At 37.0% G+C, this 17,496-nt stretch overlaps 3 protein-coding genes across 6 annotated transcripts; all 3 read left to right on the top strand.

Moving 5' to 3' along the window:
* Positions 1-388: 388 nt before the first annotated feature.
* Positions 389-3,279, top strand: LOC103041226 (immediate early response 3-interacting protein 1). The gene is made up of 3 exons (XM_007239059.4): positions 389-542; positions 1,606-1,707; positions 2,125-3,279. Exons 1-3 carry the CDS (start codon positions 458-460, stop codon positions 2,178-2,180), a joined length of 243 nt encoding a protein of 80 aa, XP_007239121.1. The 5' UTR covers positions 389-457; the 3' UTR covers positions 2,181-3,279.
* Positions 3,280-4,655: 1,376 nt separating this feature from the next.
* On the top strand, positions 4,656-8,648 carry si:ch211-12e13.1 (uncharacterized). Of its 2 annotated transcripts, XM_022686823.2 has the most exons (5): positions 4,656-5,032; positions 6,186-6,349; positions 6,554-6,808; positions 7,554-7,733; positions 8,281-8,648. In XM_022686823.2, the coding sequence occupies exons 1-5, from the start codon at positions 4,776-4,778 to the stop codon at positions 8,499-8,501; spliced, it is 1,077 nt and encodes a 358-aa protein (XP_022542544.2). In that variant the 5' UTR covers positions 4,656-4,775; the 3' UTR covers positions 8,502-8,648. The 2 variants fall into 2 exon arrangements, with proteins under 2 accessions (XP_022542544.2, XP_049326346.1); XM_049470389.1 differs by lacking the exon at positions 7,554-7,733.
* Positions 8,649-9,233: 585 nt separating this feature from the next.
* si:ch211-12e13.12 (paralemmin-2) lies at positions 9,234-15,967 on the top strand. Of its 3 annotated transcripts, XM_022686824.2 has the most exons (6): positions 9,234-9,519; positions 10,411-10,474; positions 12,275-12,373; positions 13,505-13,636; positions 14,312-14,604; positions 15,100-15,967. In XM_022686824.2, the coding sequence occupies exons 4-6, from the start codon at positions 13,609-13,611 to the stop codon at positions 15,520-15,522; spliced, it is 744 nt and encodes a 247-aa protein (XP_022542545.1). In that variant the 5' UTR covers positions 9,234-9,519; positions 10,411-10,474; positions 12,275-12,373; positions 13,505-13,608; the 3' UTR covers positions 15,523-15,967. The 3 variants fall into 3 exon arrangements, with proteins under 3 accessions (XP_022542545.1, XP_049326344.1, XP_049326345.1); XM_049470387.1 differs by lacking the exons at positions 9,234-9,519; positions 10,411-10,474 and having other exon boundaries at positions 12,087-12,373; XM_049470388.1 differs by lacking the exons at positions 9,234-9,519; positions 10,411-10,474; positions 12,275-12,373 and having other exon boundaries at positions 12,410-13,636.
* The last annotated feature ends 1,529 nt before the right edge of the window (positions 15,968-17,496 follow it).

Genomic DNA, 17,496 nt, shown 5'->3' with positions numbered 1-17,496 from the left:
TTCTTTACATTATAGTGTTTATATTATGCATTTATATAAAGGTGTGATATAAATTATATAGATCTTATGTAGATCTTAAGGGAAAAGTATAGTGAATACATTATATATAAATAAATAAATGTCGTATTAACAATAATGTGTATTTCCGCCCTCTCAATCTGAACTTAAACTGTTCGATTGTAGGCTGTTGGAGTCGATTCTGAATCACATTCTAATACAATTGTATTGTTTGATTTATTTCCCAAAAATAATTAAAAATAATAATGATTAATACTTGATTATCTATAAACCTGATATTAATAATATAAAACACACACTATTAATTGCACAATACATTAATAAAGTAAAATCTGTGTAAAATCGGGTCCGAAGCTTCGGAGTCGACTCTCTCTGTCTGAAGCCTGGACTCGGAGAGTCGACTCTTTGCGGACCGAGTCAGTGCTCAGTGTAAACAGTAATGGCGCTGTACGGGCTGATCCTGGCCGCTGTTTTATTCACTAATGCTGTGGCGGTTCTGCATGAAGAGCGATTTCTCGCCAAGAGTAAGAGTTCTGGAGCTTTAATCATATCAGAATTAATTATATTTAACTTTAAACACCCTGATTTACCTGATGTTACACCAGAACAGGTGTGCCTGCTTAACCTCTATCAGCTAACTCTATCTAACCCTATAGTTAACCCTAACTAACTCTAACTAACCCTATAATTAAACCTGTTTAACTCTTCACTAACCCACTTCAGTTCATTTAATTCGTTTTTTTTTTATCAGTATAAACAGTTCATTAGACAGATACTGTTGGGTGATAATGATTTGGCTGCCTGAAGCCCAAATACTTTATAATGCCCACAAATTCAAACCAAATGTGCATTTTTCCTAAGTTTGACCTTCCATTACTCTGAAATGATACAGTAATATATAATAACTTTTAAAATTAATATTGGAAAATGTGTTTTTCGTAGATTTAGTAGTGTCATTTGAAAACCATTTGATTAGCTGGTTTTATTGTTCTCCAAAATCTGTTTTAAGATATATATAAATAGTCATCTTCAAGAATTTAATGGTGTAGTTTAATAATAGTTTAATTTGTTGATTTTAAAGGGTCCAAATTCTGGTGTAAGCAAAACCGAATAGGCATTTTTAAGTTGACTAAGTTTGACTTCTCATTACTCCAAATTGGTACAGTAATATCACTTGGAACATTTACCTTAAATATGTGAGAATGAGCTCTTTAAGAATTTAGTGGTGAGATATGATAAGTCTTTGATTTTCATGTTTTAAAGGATTCCAAACTGTGGTCTCTGTACTATGTACAACCAAATATGCAATTTTCCTAGTATGATTTTTTGCCTTTCACTCTGAGAACTTTCCACTGCTTTTGGTAATAACTACACAAATAACACTGTACTGTTTATTTTTACCATTAGTACTTTACTATTACATTTTTCTATGTAAAACTGCTCGCAGTACCTAAGTATTAAAAGTAACAGAGCACATTCACTTTTACTTAAAGCTGGATCTCTAATGTCTAGAACTGTAGTGTCTGTTTTGCATGTTTTAGATAAACTCTTTTTATAAATAATGTGGTTCTGTGGTTCTGCTTACAGTTGGTTGGGGTGTGGACCAGAGCATCGGGGGTTTTGGAGAGGAACCAGGTGTTAAAACCCAGCTCGTCAACCTGATCCGCTCTGTCAGAACCGTCATGAGGGGTGTGTTTATAAAAATTATTTATTTTATTGTCTCAATTTAAACAGATTAATCATGAAGGCTGTGCCACTGTCCATATATATTTCTGGGCCTAAGTGTACTATGTAGTGTGGAAGTGTGCAGTTTGGGACGCAGCCTGTGTCACATAACACTACATGTGTATATAAATGTGATATTATTCTCTGACCTGTGCTGAGAAAATGTCAGGCCTGTAGTGTAGATAATCAATACGGATCAGTTTAATTGCAGTTCAGTGTAAAACAGGGCTTCAGTTGTGCGCAGAAGGCCCGACGGGGATGTCTCTGAGGGTCTGGGTGGTTGATGTGGTGGTGTTTGTGTTGTGTTTAAAGATACAGTGTTCTGTATTAGCCTGAGCTGGTCGGTTCTAATGTACTCTGATGGTTCCTCTGTTCCCACAGTTCCCCTGATCGCCGTAAACGCCGTCTGTATCGCCCTGCTGCTGCTGTTCGGCTGAGGAACCAGCGCTGAAGATTACAGCTAATAGTTTAATTACAGTATAAATTAATACACCTCCTTCAAAACCCTGCTTACAGACAATCAACCAATCAACAGCCTTTATTATACAGCTCTGGAAAAAATGAAAAAAAAAAATCAGTTTCTGAATCAGTTTCTCTGATTTTTGAGTAAAATGAACATTGTTGTTTTATTTTATAAACTACAGACAACATTTCTCCCAAATTCCGAATAACAATATTGTCATTTAGAGCATTTAATTACAGAAAATGAGAAATGGCTGAAATAATAAAAGATGACCTCAAATAATGTAAAGAAAACAAGTTCATATTCATAAAGTTTTAAGAGTTCAGAAATCAATATTTGGTGGAATAACCCTGGTTTTTAATCACAGTTTTTTCATGCATCTTGGCATCATGTTCTCCTCCACCAGTCTTACACACTGCTTTTGGATAACTTTATGCCTCTACTACTGGTGCAATAATTCATCACCCATCAATTTTAATACATTTTTAAGTGGTCTCTTAATCTTATTAGCTGTATAATATTATACATTACATATAACACTGGAGCTACGATGCCAATGCAGCTAACATGCAATGAGGCTTATCTACACAAGCTAGCACTGAAAATAAGAGGCTAATGTGGCTAAAAAACAATGGAACCTAATGTACAGTAGTTAGCATTAAAGTGTAAATGCTCACACTCTTCAGAACATGTGTGTGTGTGTGTGATGTTGAGTAATCTCTGAAAAGAGCTGATTGTGAATGTATCTGCACTATTAATTCTGTAATTAATGTATGAATTATTGATGTGAGTGTGTGTGATTGGCTCTAAGATGTGAGCAGTGTTTTGGACCCACGCCGGTTCTGGTGTTAATATCCGTGCCTTACTCTACAGTACTGAACCCAGACGCTGCGGGACCCCTCGGACCCCCGGACCACAGTACTGCTGAACTGCTGAATGTGTTTACAGTAGATCTAAACTCTACTGTAGAAATTCCCTCTAATTTATTTATCTTTATTTACAATGACTGAATGTAATTTACTGTATGTGATGCACAGATTTTTAATAATTATTAAAATATCATTTCATTCCTGTTTCTGTTCTCCAGGTCATGACTCTTCATACTTAGTTATAATAATAAAACAAAAAAAAAAAGCAATGCATTTATATTCATAAACGTTAAAAATATATTTATTAAATTAACCATTGTTATATTTATGAGCGGTAATAAATGTGATTATAATCCAAAAATAAATAATAAAGCTATAAGTTTATTGTTAGTTTTATTAGATTTTTTATGATTTCTTGTAATGATTCTACAATTATTAAATTATCTGAGGTTTGCTTACACTTAATACAATAAGGATATTTTGATTATTATTTTAACAAGAATAACCTGACATGTAATTTTTTTTTTATCATACATGCTATTATTCCTAGTACTACTAATAATAATCATTTAGTAATTTCAATATAATGAATTACTGTTATTTCATTTTTATCTTTTTCACTAAAAAGTTATTATGTCACTCTTGATTATTACTCATACACCACAACCTTATATTAATATTATCACCAGTATTATTAAAAATAAATCAGTTTATTATATTAGCTATATTAGTTATATTAATTTGTTTTGATTATATGAGCACCTCCTCCAGTTTTGATTTTATGCCTAATTACATCACAATAATAGATTTGCTTACATTTAAATTCTTAATATGTAATATTTGATTACACATACAAAAATGATACATTATTATTATTATTTTTATTATTTTTAAGCATAAAGCTAAGCATACTCATAAATTAATGGTATTGTAAGTAATAATTCTGATAATTATAATGCAAAACATATATATAAATACAAATATGCCTAATCATTGATAGATAATTATTCATCTAATTAGATTAATACAAAAAAAATGATTCAATTAAATTCTTATTTGATAGTGGATCACAGTTAAAAATTTGTTCAAATCTTAGTTATTATAAAAATGTATTATGATAATCACAATACAACTGTTATTATAAGAATTTCTATTATTATTAATAGATTAGTTTAGATTATTGTCATATGATTTGTACGATTTATTATTGTTCTTAATAAATAAATAAATAAATAGTTCCAAGATTCAAGTGTACACGTGAGTGAAAAAATTGGGTGCAGGTTCCCACTAAAATCAAAATAACAATATTTACAACATAGTAGAATAATAAAATAACATAGAAATATACAGTTAACTTAAATAGTATACACAATAAACACAATAATTACATTAAACACGAAAGACATATGCCATTGCACTGTAGATACACGGTAATATGTTTATGTCCATGGCTATACAATAGGAGTATTATCATTATTATTAATCATAAATAATAAATAATATACATATATTTTTTATTGTTAAATTTATAGTATTATTTCCGGCGGTCCCCCTGTTCGGCCGCTAGAGGTCAGTAAAGCTGTGTGTTCTGAGCCGCGCTGTTGCACAGAACGGCAGCGGACTTTGGTACTTGAGTCACATTGAGATATTTATTGATAATAATAATAATATGGATTATTGATTATTAATAGTACAGTGAGATGGGTTATGGAGCGCTGGGGGAGCTGAGGGGCTGCAGGGCCGGTGGTGTGGCCGCGGCGCTGGCTGTAGTCTGTGCGGGGTGGGTGTATTTTCTCCGGGGGAGTTTCTGCTCCGCGGTGCGGGACTTCAGGCAGCCTCTCCCGGGCTCCCTCCGCCTGCTCTCCGCCTACATCCAGCAGCGGCTCCGCAGGAAACGGGGACACCTTAAAACCGAGAAAAGTCCCGGAGAATTACTATTAACTCTTATTAACTGCAGGTGGGTCTTTAAATCTAGTTTATAGAGGTTGTTTTTGGAATTGTCCCATCCACCTTAAATGGTGCAGCACTGAGGCGCCAGAATGGAACTGCTGCACCATTTAAGGTGGAACGGGCAATTCCAAAAACAATGCTTTAAATTGCTTAAAAATAAAATATTGAGCTGTGTTGGTCTCTAGTAAGTTTAAATAAATGACTAGTGCATCTCGAAAAATGAGAATATCATTGACAAGTTACTTTATTTCAGTAATTCAGTTCAAAATGTTATATATCTATATATTATATAGATGTATTATACACAGAGAGATCTATTTTAAGCGTCTATTTCTGTTATTGTTAAAGATTGTGGCTTACAGCAAATGAAAAAACATAACAAAGAATCAATGTCTCAGAAAAAGATCACTCTGTGTGTAATACATCTATATAATATATGAGTTTCACATTTTAAACTAAATTACTTTTTAATAATGATGCTCTAGTAGCTATGAAATAATCTAGGCATGTCACGATAATCATATGTATCAATTTATCATCAAATATATATAGACATATATAATAATATCTCCACACTGTTTTTTTTATTATTATTAGAGTTTTAAAAATATCTTGAGTCTAAAGCATAATTTTTACAATAAGTTGCTGGAGGGATACATGCAGCCCTTTAAAAATGACCCACTGTTTTACTGAATGAAAAAATGCACTTTCATTGTTCAGTAGAATAAGTGAATAGACAGAAAATATCATAGTGAATTAACGTTATTATTTTCTTTAAGAAGTAAAATGATGTAAACATTGCTGGGAATGAGGGAGAGAGCTGCTAGGAGGAGCCAACAAACGACATGTTTAAGTTCATTTTTACGCGCATATCAGTTTACTCAGTGTACTATCTTTTCCCAAAGTGGCTGTTCTCACCTGTAGGAAATACAAATTAAGGGCAAGACAAAAATAATTGTGACTAATTGATTAATCGAAAAAATAATCAGCAGATTAGTCGACTACTGAAATAGTCATTAGTTGCAGTCCTACTGAAAAGTACAAGCTGTACAGGGCTAGGATACTGGTCAGTCAGTGTATTAAATTACATATAAAATAGTTAGTAATTATACTTTCAGTTATCGAGAGTTATTATTAATAAGTATGTGGATGTTCTGCAGGTATGAGGTGGTCTCTCTGAGGCGGTACTGCAGCACTGTGGGATACGGATGGGATTATCCGTACAGCACCTTCAGAGACATCCCTCTCCTTTACCCACAATTCCTCTGCTCTCGGCTCATTAGCATGATCACATGCTCTGATCGGTTCGGGTTGAGTCCGTACGGTGAGTCAGAGAGGTCACCTGAAATTCGAGTTCGGTTACTGTGTGCACACCTGGTGTAGAGACAGGGGGAGGGGCTAGCTCTTAATAGAAATGGGAGGGGTTAAAATCTTCATCTACTTTACAGGTGTGAACAAGATTTAATATAGTTGTGATGTGATGAGATGTGATGGCGTAAATACATAACGATGTGTGTGTGTGTATCAGGACTGGTGTGTGTGTCGGAGAGGGTGAAGCTGCTGCAGCCAGTGGATGAGCTGAAGAGGGGCAAGTTCTCGCTGAGGGTGGGCGTGGCCGGGTACAGGTGTGTGAGTGGGGGGGTGGAGGTGGATCTGGCCCTCAGTATGAGGACGGTCCACCAACAAGAGGAGGAGGAAAACGGGTGGAGCAGCACCATCACACTCCTTTCCCCCAACACCACCCACACACACACCCTGCAGCCGGACACACACACTGCTGACGGTACGTACACACACTCTCTCACACACACACACACACACAAAACAATATGCATTTAATAGACTGAAATGATAAGCACTATAGTGGTGAATGTTTGTGTAGTTTGTCCACTAGAGCAATTGAGCATAATTATATAAATGTTTGATCATTTTTATACTAAAAAAACACAGGTATAATATTTAAGTCCAATTATAGGCCTCCGTTACATGCTCCAGCATCAGCTCAACAACCAATCAGCTCACAGTATCAGTACTGCAGCATCTTTACTGCCTTAAACCTGTTTTTTGTAGAAAACCTAGACATATACAGGTACGTTTCCTTAGTTTTTTTTTTTTTTTGTAAAATACTTTACTTTATTTTTCATAATTAAAGTAAAATCAGTAAAACCAAGTAATTAACTACTATTTATAGTTAGTTAATTAGTTTAATAAGTTTTAGTTGTTTAGCTCCATTCAACCGCATTCATTTTGGACTGCTTTTTTATCTAATATTAAGGAATATCATCATCACCTATTTATGAAAACATTAATATCTAAAAAAAAAATGAAAAAAAAAAACTTACAAATTTAATCTAAAAAAGTTGATAAATTGAATATCAAGGTAAATACAGGTCTAAAATTGTCTTAAAATAAAAAAATACAGAAAATGAATGCATGACGTTTTATTATTAAAGAATATTTATTTATAAATTTTGTTAAATTTAATTAAAAAGGTAATAAATGTCTCTCTCTCTCTCTCTCTCTCTCAGACGGTGTGAGCAGTGTGAAGAGTGTGAGGAGTGTGAGGGTGTCAGTGCCGTGGTGGGCCGGTGAAGGGGGTGTTGGTCCGGGTCTCTCTGCGCTGTTACCGTCCTGCCTGCAGGGGTACGGCTGCACCCCTGCGCTGTGGGCCGTCTCCAGGTGTTTAGCAGAGACAGAGAAGATCAGAGGTAACACACTCACCTGATCTACCTGTTCTCTACACACACTACAGCATATAAAAAGAACAAAAATGGACATGGCAATTTCATTTGGAATTAAATATTTAAATAAAAGTAAATGATCCAAAATAAATAATAGACAAAAAAAAGAGAACAGTGCACTTTTATTTTGTAATAGGTAGGAGAGCACAAAGTTATAGTACAATGTGTTTAATATAGTTTGGGATTTTACCTGACACTGCATGTGATTGTGAACATTGTAGCCACTTCTAATAGGCATTTACTGTATATATTGTTTTCTTTTATATATTATTCTCTATATATTGTTAAATTATGTATATGTTTTATTTGTAGTTAAATAAATAAATAAAAAGATAAACAGAAAACTGTAGTTAAAGCTGTAAAGATGAATAAAAACTAAAGTATTAAATTATAGAGCAAATATTACAGCAGTAGCAGTAAAATATTAAACAATAATAAACAATAATAAAATAAAAATTACTGTAAATTTAAAAGTATAAATAAATGTAAATTTATATTTATTCTGTGTTTGTAGGAGCTGATGCTGTAAGAGCTCCTCTCTCACTGACCGTGTGTTACGCTCAGCCTCTCCGCTTACCGAAAACCGTCACCGTTACCATCAAAGAGAACACTGGCTCCTCCCACAGCTCCGCCCCCACACCAGGCTCTGCCCCCGGCGGTTCAGACTACAGTTTTAACCTGGAGGATCACTCAACTCACACCCTGCTGCTGACGGGACATATACACAGACTGTAACCCAGCGCTGAGAGAGTGCTAACACTGCGCACTCCCAGAGTAAAATCCAGAGTGACCGGTGCTCAAACTGCACTCCACTATGCAGTACGGGATTAAGGATGAGATCTGTTTTTTTTTTTTTTTTTTACAATAAATTTCTAAACTTTCCAGCTGTCGTTTATTCATTTCTACTGTATATATTAATTTTAATTATAATTTTATATAGGGCTGCACAATATTGGAAAAAAACAATGTCATTGCAATATATTGTATACAAGAGTAGGAATTCATTGATCTGATAAAAAAAAGTTGCAGTTGCTGTACAGTTTACTGTCTGTGTGCAGTTTTAACTCATCAAACAATTGTCTTCTGTTTGTATTAGAAAAATAAGACCTAAATACACATATTATGTGTATGTGTATATTAACTTCATATATGTAGTTACATATTTACTATTGTGTATTTCTGTTAGAAATAAATGATGATACTTTAAGGTTTTCATAAAATCATAGCATATCAGGAGCTTTGAGTTTTATATTCATTTTCTCCCAGCACTAATATCAATCAATAAGCAGATTGATATTTAAGTTATGCGACACTGCATGTCTTGCAATGTGAGTAATGCATATGTGCATGCTGCTATGGTGAGGCTAAAACTATATATTGTACAGCCCTTGTTTTATATATTTATTCAGTTTAGTTTTTTCCTGATTAGTTTACACATAACAAATAATACTAAACATAACTCTATATAAATATTCTAGTTATTTAAAATATAATATTAAATTAAACTTAAAAGCATAATACAATTATAATGGTTTATATCATCTTATATTAATACTAATAATAAATGGTTTTCATTATTTATTAATGAATTTATTTATTTATGTTTTTTCTAGGACAGTATATATAAAGGGAGCAGTAGCAGCGCTGCTCCTGCAGGGGGCGTGGCTCTGGTTGCAGCTCTCGGGGCTCTGAGTGCTGTTTAATATTTCAGAGCTCTGATGATCACTCAGCCGTGCCGGGTCTGTACTTACATGTATGTGGAGATGTTTCCTGTGTATTATTCATTACATATCGTACAGAGCTTTCCTCTCACACACACACACACACACACACACACACCATCCCCACCATCATCACACACACACACCCGTCGTCTCCATCATCACACACACCTCGTCCTCATCTTATCAGAATCCGAATTTCAGCTCTAAATGATCGTATTTAAAAAAATCTATTTTAATTATTTTTTTTAATGTTGTTATTTAGAGCATTTATTTGCAGAAAAAGAGAAATGGCTGGAACAAGAAAAAAGATTTTTAAAAAAAGAAAAAGAGTTTTAAGAGTTCAGAAATCAATATTTGGTGGAATAACCCTGGTGGTTTTTAATCACAGTTTTTTTCATGCGTCTTGGCATCTTGTTCTCCTCCACCAGTCTTACACACTGCTTTTGGATAACTTTATTCTGCTTTACTCAAGCAGTTCAGTTTGGTGGTTTGATGGTTTGTGATCATCCATCTTCCTCTTGATTATATTCCAGAGGTTTTAAATTTCGTAAAATCAAAGAAACTCATCATTTCTAAGTGCTATTCTTATTTTTTTTTTTGTTGGCTGGGTAGAGGTTACTGAACACTATTTCACAGATTCAGTATGTTATGATATGTATCATGTATATGATGTAGATATACAGTCAGTCTGACAGTAATTAGCATTATTTATTAAAATTAGGTATCACACGTCTGACACCAAACATGACTGGACATTTTTTAGGCAAAGTATCGCTTTAAGACCCATTAATAGAGACCATGTGAACATGATGGCTAAGTATAGATATCTCCCTTTCTCTCTCTCTCTCTCTCTCTCTCTCTCTCTCTCTCTCTCTCTCGCTATCTCTCTCTCTCTCTCTCTCTCTCTCCACCCCCTGCAGGCTGCTGTGAGAGTGTAAGACTGAGAGATGATCCCACACACAGACACGCTGCAGGCAGGAGAGGGTGAGTCTCAGCTTCTCTTTCTTACAGCTGTTTTAATGGGAGGATGATGGTCAGTGTTTGCTTTATAGAGGAACAGTTAATACACATATATATCTACTGTATCTATATACTGTATCTATATACTGTATATATATAGGCAGCAAGTAGTTGATGGTTTGAATGTGATGAACCTTCATCTGTGTGAATGGTGTGTACGGATGATATACAGCTTTGTAAAAAATTAGAGAGCACTTAAAAATGATGAGTTTCTTTGATTTTAACAAATAAAAAATATCTGGAATATAATCAAGAGGAAGATGGATGATCACAAACCATCAAACCACCAAACTGAACTGCTTGAATTTTTGCACCAGGAGTAAAGCAGCATAAAGTTATCCAAAAGCAGTGTGTAAGACTGGTGGAGGAGAACATGATGCCAAGATGCATGAAAAAAACTGTGAAAAACCAGTTATTCCACCAAATATTGATTATTTCTGAACTCCTAAAACTTTATGAATATGAACTTGTTCTCTTTGCATTATTTGAGGTCTGAAAGCTCTGCATCTTTTTGTTATTTGAGTCATTTCTCATTTTCTGTAAATAAATGCTCTAAATGAGAATATTTTTATTTGGAATTTGGGCGAAATGTTGTCTGTAGTTTATAGAATAAAACAACAATGTTCATTTTACGCAAACATAAACCTATAAATCAGAGAAACTGATTCAGAAACTGAAGTGATCTCTTCATTTTTTATAGAGCTGTATTAGAGTGATTATAGTATTAGAGTTGTTCCCTGTTGATTCCTCTATGCTGGATATAATATGAGATTGAGACGGTTGGGTTTGGAGGTTCTACAGGTTCTGTATGGATCCTGCAGCACATTTACCCACAGATGTTGCTACAGCTGGGCCTGTAGATCCTGTAGCTCTACACTCCCAGCTGCTCCATAAATGCTGGATTGGTGATAAATCTGGAGAGCGGGCAGGACGAGGAAGTGCTGCAATCTGGTGGAGACTGTGTTCCTGGGCAACCCTTGCTGTGTGTGGGTGAACATTATCCTGCTGCAAAATGCTGCTGCTATCAGCTGGAAGAAGTTCTGCAGGAGAGAAAGCAGCAACACATGTATCTGCAGGATGTTCTGCACAGATCACTGAGATCACTGTTAGTAATGTTCCTCCTATCACTACTAGGAGTGACCGACTCTCACTGTATGAGATGCTCCCAGCAGTTTGTTGGGGCAGTGTGTCGCTCCAAGGCAAAGGCAGGATTAAAGCAATGCTCACCACGAGACTGCCATCATAGTGGCGCCCATGATTCATTAAGAGAATTAGTACATGACTTTTGTGCATTTTGAGATGTGCAAGGTGTACTTTTCCTGTCGTTACGATAGCAAAGACACACTGACACGCCCTAAGTTGACGGATAGCCTGTAGATTACTAAAATTCAATCTCATCTTAAAAAAACAATCTCATCTTATATACAGCATAGAGGAACCAACCTTAGTGTTAAATCAGACCACACCTGTAAATATTTACATATCTGCTTAAGACTTGAGATAACTAAATGCTATATTTGGCAGAAATCTGGAATGCATCATTTTTGTATCAATATATTTCCATAATGAATTGAAATGAAATGTGATGTTATGGTCTGAGTGTGTGTGTGTGTGTGTGTTCTTTAACACACTCCCCATATTAGAGCTGATTAATTTATGAAGGCCTGATTCTGTCAGTGTGTGGCATGCCTGATCAGAGGGGCTGAAGCACAATAAATGGACAGTAAGTGTGTGTGTGTGTCCGTGTGTGTGTGTGTGTTTCAGTGATTGAGACGCTCCAGATCACACACAGACCAGACAAGACCAGAGCAGGATGAGCGAGTGTGTAGCAGAAACATCACACACATCCCTGACAGACTGCTGGTGAGAGCTTACCTTTGTGTGTGTGTGGAAGAGTGTGTGAAGAAGAGAGTGTGTGTGTGTGTGTGTGTGTGTTTGTGTGTGTGTGTGTGTGTGTGTGTGTCCGAGACAGAAGGCTGGTCGTCTCTGAAAGCTCCTCGGAGTCTCGTGGGCTTTGAGTTATTTTTACTGCTTTTAAAGTCCAAACTCCTTCAGCCGACCCAAACAAAAATAACTCACTCTCTTCCTTCTTCTCTCTCCTTCTCTCTCTCCTTCTTCTCTCTCCTCCTTTACTCTCTCCCTCTTTACTCTCTTCTCCTTCACTTTCCTCCTTCACTCTCTCTCCTACTCTCTCCTTTTTTACTCTCCTCCTTTACTCTCTCTTCCTTCACTCTTCTCCTCCTTTACTCTCCTCCTTTACATTTTCTTCTCTCGCTCTCTCCTCCTCCTTTACTCTCTCCTCCTTTACTCTCTCCTCCTTCTCTCACTCCTCCTTTACTCTCTCCTCCTTCTCTCGCTCCTCCTTTACATTCTCATCCCTCACTCTCCTCCTTCACTCTCTCTCATGCTCTCTCTTCCTTCTTTACACTCTCCTCCTTCACTCTCTCCTCCTTCTCTCTCTCCTCCTTTACATTCTCATTCCTCACTCTCCTCCTTTACTCTCCTCCTTCTCTCTCTCCTCCTTTACCCTCTCCTCCTTCTCTCTCCTTCTTTACTCTCTCCTCCTTTACTCTTCTTTTACTCTCTTCCTTCACTCTCTCCTCCTTTACTCTCCTCCTCCATTATTCTCTCCTCCTTCACTTTTCCTCCTTTACATTTTCATCCCTCACTCTCCTCCTCCTCTGTCCCTCTTTACTCTCCTTTCCTTCACTGTCTCCTCTTTACTCTTCTTTTACTCTCTCCTCTCTATCTCTCCTTCTTTTACTCTCTCCTCCCTTCCTCTCCTTCTCCTTTACTTTCCACCTCCCTCACTCTCTCCTCCTTCATCCTGTGTGTATTTGTGTGTATTTATTTGTGAGCATGTATTTGCAGTAAACACTTGTTTGGGGGAATTAGTGTGTATTCAGAAAGTGTGTGTGTGTGTTTTCAGTGTGTGTGTGTTTTCAGCGTGTGTGTGTTTACAGTGTGTGTGTGTGTGTGTGATTAATCCTGCAGTAATCCTGTGGACTGATGGAGTATTAGGGCGGTGCTGTACGGGTGGGTGGATGTGAGCTGCTCAGGTTCGGACCCGTGCCAAGGTTCGGCTGACCACGTTTGCCATGGTATCCAAGGACAGCGTTATGGCCGGTGAGAGAAAAAACTGTGTGATACGTTTTATTTTTGTTCATTTGTTCTTTAATTCATATTCTCTACATGTATTTTCTACATGTTTTCATGCATGAAAACTCACTCATCTGCAGACATCACACACTGATGCATCATGTCGGCTGCATTTCTTGTCTGTATATGAAAAGTTGTTGAAGGTAATTCTAAAGATGATGCTGAACGAGATGCTGAAGGGAATGGTAAGATGATGCTAAAGGCGACGCTCAAGATGATGCTGAAGATGCTGATTAGTGATGCTGAGGATGATACTCAAAGCGATGCTCAAGATGATGCCCAAGACAATGCTGAAGAGGAAGCAGAAGACTTAACCTAAATGCTACTGTAGATACAGCTAAAGATGAACCTGAAATTCAGCTAAAACACAGCTAAAATTTAGCTGATGGTGCAACTAAAATACTAAAACTTGTGGCAATACTATGAAATGCATTCTGACATTTTTTTTGTAATGCTGTTTGAAATGTGTTTTTAAAATGTTTACATCAGACCTTAAGGTAAAAACCACACTGACATGATTGGTGTTTTCTGATATGTGGTGTCGTGTATGTAGCTTAAATGACCAAAAATGTGTAAATTATTAGCACTGAGGTCTCTCTCTCTCTTTCTCTATTTCTCTCTGTCTGTCTCTCTCTCTCTCAGGCTCTGGCAGTAAGACCGCCTGTATAAAGAAGCAGCAGAAGAACCTCATGAACAGTCTGTCCTCGAATGATCATGCTGAGAAGAGCTCTGAACTTTACAGAGACGCCACAAAAGTGGCCAACAGCCTACCTCTGACCCCCCTGCTCACAGCTCCAGACAATAACCACCAACCCCTGGAACTCCGGTCCCTCCGCAATACCCAACACAGCGAGAGTCTGTCTGAAACCGTATCAGACGCCTCGATCCCCGCCTCGCTTCTGTCTCGAACCCCGGCTCTGGTAGAGTCTCTGCGGGTGAGTGAGAGTTAAAGAGGGGTTTTTATCTGTTAACATTCAGACGCTACATAATCTCAATAAAGATCCTTTATGGATATAAGATTTACATGCTCCCTTGATGCTCCGTTCAATCTATAGAGAAACTAAAGCACACACTCTAATTATATGCCTTATATACGCCCTGAACAAAATATTGCTCTCGAGCTTCATTTTTCTCCTCTCGGGTGATTATTTTCCTCTTGAATTCACAGTTCTCCTCACACGCTGTGCAAATTATCTGCAACTTCTGTTTTTGCGCTTTTGCGCTCGAGCCATATTTTCCCTTTATCTTCCTACTGAGTAGCAGCATCACAATCCCACACTTCCTTCTGGTTTCAGCTACAGACCCTCATTATGGTGAATATTTATGTCACTCTGAATATAGGTATGTGATGTACACTGAAGCTGTGTAGTAACAGATTTGTGGGCGGAGCCTGTATTGATGATGTAACGCGTGTTTAATGTGTGTATCAGGGTTTAAGCGAGCAGCTGGATGCCGGCAGTCCCCGCTGCGGCTCAGAGGCGGAGGACAGTCTGCTGGAGGGCGGAGAGACGTCTCTCGAGAAGTCGTCCTCCATGGGCGTGGTCGACTCCAGCAACATGGCGTCCTCGGAGGACGTGCGCACGCTGGCCTGCGTGCTGAGGTCAGAGGTCATACTGATCGACGAGGACGACGACGACATGTCCCTGAGAGAGAGGACGGTCACCGACTGCTCCGTCACCGACGGCAACGCCGCCCAGCTCGTCTGCGGCCGCCTCCTGTCCGTCTCATCAGACTCCTCCCCTTCTGTCTGCGAGAGGCGGAGCCAAAGCTTAGCGGAAACACCTGTACCTGAGCAGGAGGAGGAGCCACCCAGGCGGCCTAAACGCGTGTGCTGTTACTGTACCATCGTCTGAACTGCAGCTTTCAGATTATACAGCTCAGATTATACAGCTCAGATTATACACATCACGTCGGGATTACGCTCAGAATACTACAGCAATAACACAGTGTGGAACTGAGTAAACCTGCTGAGGAATGAAATGGAATAAAGTGGAACAGAACGGAGGGAAATAAAAGTGAGTGGAAATATTAGCATAGGATATTATGATATAATGGTAGTAAAAGACTGGGAATAGAATGAAATTAAATGGTTGTAAAAACATAACTATGGAATTGAAAAGGCTAGATGAAATTTAATTTAAAGAAGTACACATTGAACCAATGCAACATAGAATTGAAGTAAAAATATATGAAATGCAGGAGTGCACCAAATATTCGGCAACCAAAATTATTCTAGCAAAAAAGCCCTTTGTTTCACGCAGGGTTTTGCCGACCAAAATAAAACCAAACAATTATGTTTTTAATCATGAAAAAAAAAATAATAATAATAATAAAAAAAAAATATATATATATATATATATATATATATATTGTTTCATTTTGTTTGATTTCTGTTTTGGACAGAAATCTTCAGTTTGTGCATCCCTAATGGAATTGAAGAGACTAGTTTGAATGGAAATCAATTAGTTAGAGTTGAATGCATGAATGGAATTAAAGTAAATGTCTTCCATCACCGTTACGAACACTGCAGCTCCTCATCAGCCCCTTAAATAAGCTCACAGTTAGATAGCGCTGTTAGCTTTAGCTTAGCAGTTCACTAGCTTACTAAGTTTCATGGATATGAAATATATATGTTAAAGAAAACGACAATCATCACAGATAAACATTTATTAGATATTTTATTTGAGAAAACAACAAGGAGTTTAGTGAACAGTACTCCTTCCATGCAGCGCTAATATTAGTGAACATAGTGATGCACAGATCTGTGTAGATTTTAATTATTGCATTTTCACTGCCAAAGAGGTATGCCTGCCATTTAAACACTGTGGGTGTGGCTTTGCTTACATAACAATATAATATAACATAATATATAACAACTATAGATAATTATTAATGTTGAATGATAGGAGGAAGGTTTTAGTTATAATAGTTTAATGTATATTTATATATATAAATATTTTTTGGCCATATTGAGCTGAGAGTTTTCAGTCTAGCACTCTAATAATCTCGTCCTGATGAAGATGACCACAGCTGATAGTGGACGTCTGAGAGATGATTGGTCAGTAGTAGCACTGATTGATTTGTGTGCACATGAGTGTGTGTGGTAGTGTTTGGTAGTAGGGTTTAGTTGTTGTTTTGCATCTCTTACCCCACTCATTTCTCCACTGTGGGAACAGCAGGTGCTTTACGGCAGTATTTTGTGAGAATTTGTGTTTTTTTGCTCCTGCTGGTGTGGAGAGTAATTTACTTTTACTCATGAACAGCTGTACACATTATTTTTTTTGAAAAGCTGAGAGAAACAAAAACATGTGGTGTAGAATTTTACACTAATATGTCTCGGATTTTGCAGCATCAAGGCTGGTTTATGCATTTAATTACTGCAGAGTCTACGCTGTATTCTGTACAAATGGCCTACACCATTGTGAGCATCTATAATTGTGTGTTGGTGCATATACAGTGCTAAAACGCTAGTTAGCAATAGGGTTTCTTTTGGAATATTACCAATGATGGCAGCCGAAACTCAGCAGATTGTGTTCCAAAGTTTAGGCTGTAGTGAGGTAGTCTTAGTTTCTTGGATGCTACATTATAGACGGCTGATTTAAAGTGAAGGACCTTTGTTCACGGCTGAGAAATGCAGCCGACATTCAAAGCACTTTTGAGGACGCAGCTGATGTATCCTTCACAGCCCTTGGTTACTCACAATTGAATTGCACATACTGTACAACGCAAAAGAAAAAGGGAACAATAGCAATGCGAATATTGTGAAAGTGAAAAAATATCAGAGAGCTAATCCTATGGAACAGAGTATGTTTATTTCTGTGGTGAAA

The sequence above is a fragment of the Astyanax mexicanus genome, chromosome 22 (genome assembly GCF_023375975.1).
Source record: "Astyanax mexicanus isolate ESR-SI-001 chromosome 22, AstMex3_surface, whole genome shotgun sequence".
Classification (NCBI taxonomy): Eukaryota; Metazoa; Chordata; class Actinopteri; order Characiformes; family Acestrorhamphidae; genus Astyanax; species Astyanax mexicanus.
This window is presented reverse-complemented; position numbering and strand designations above follow the sequence as displayed.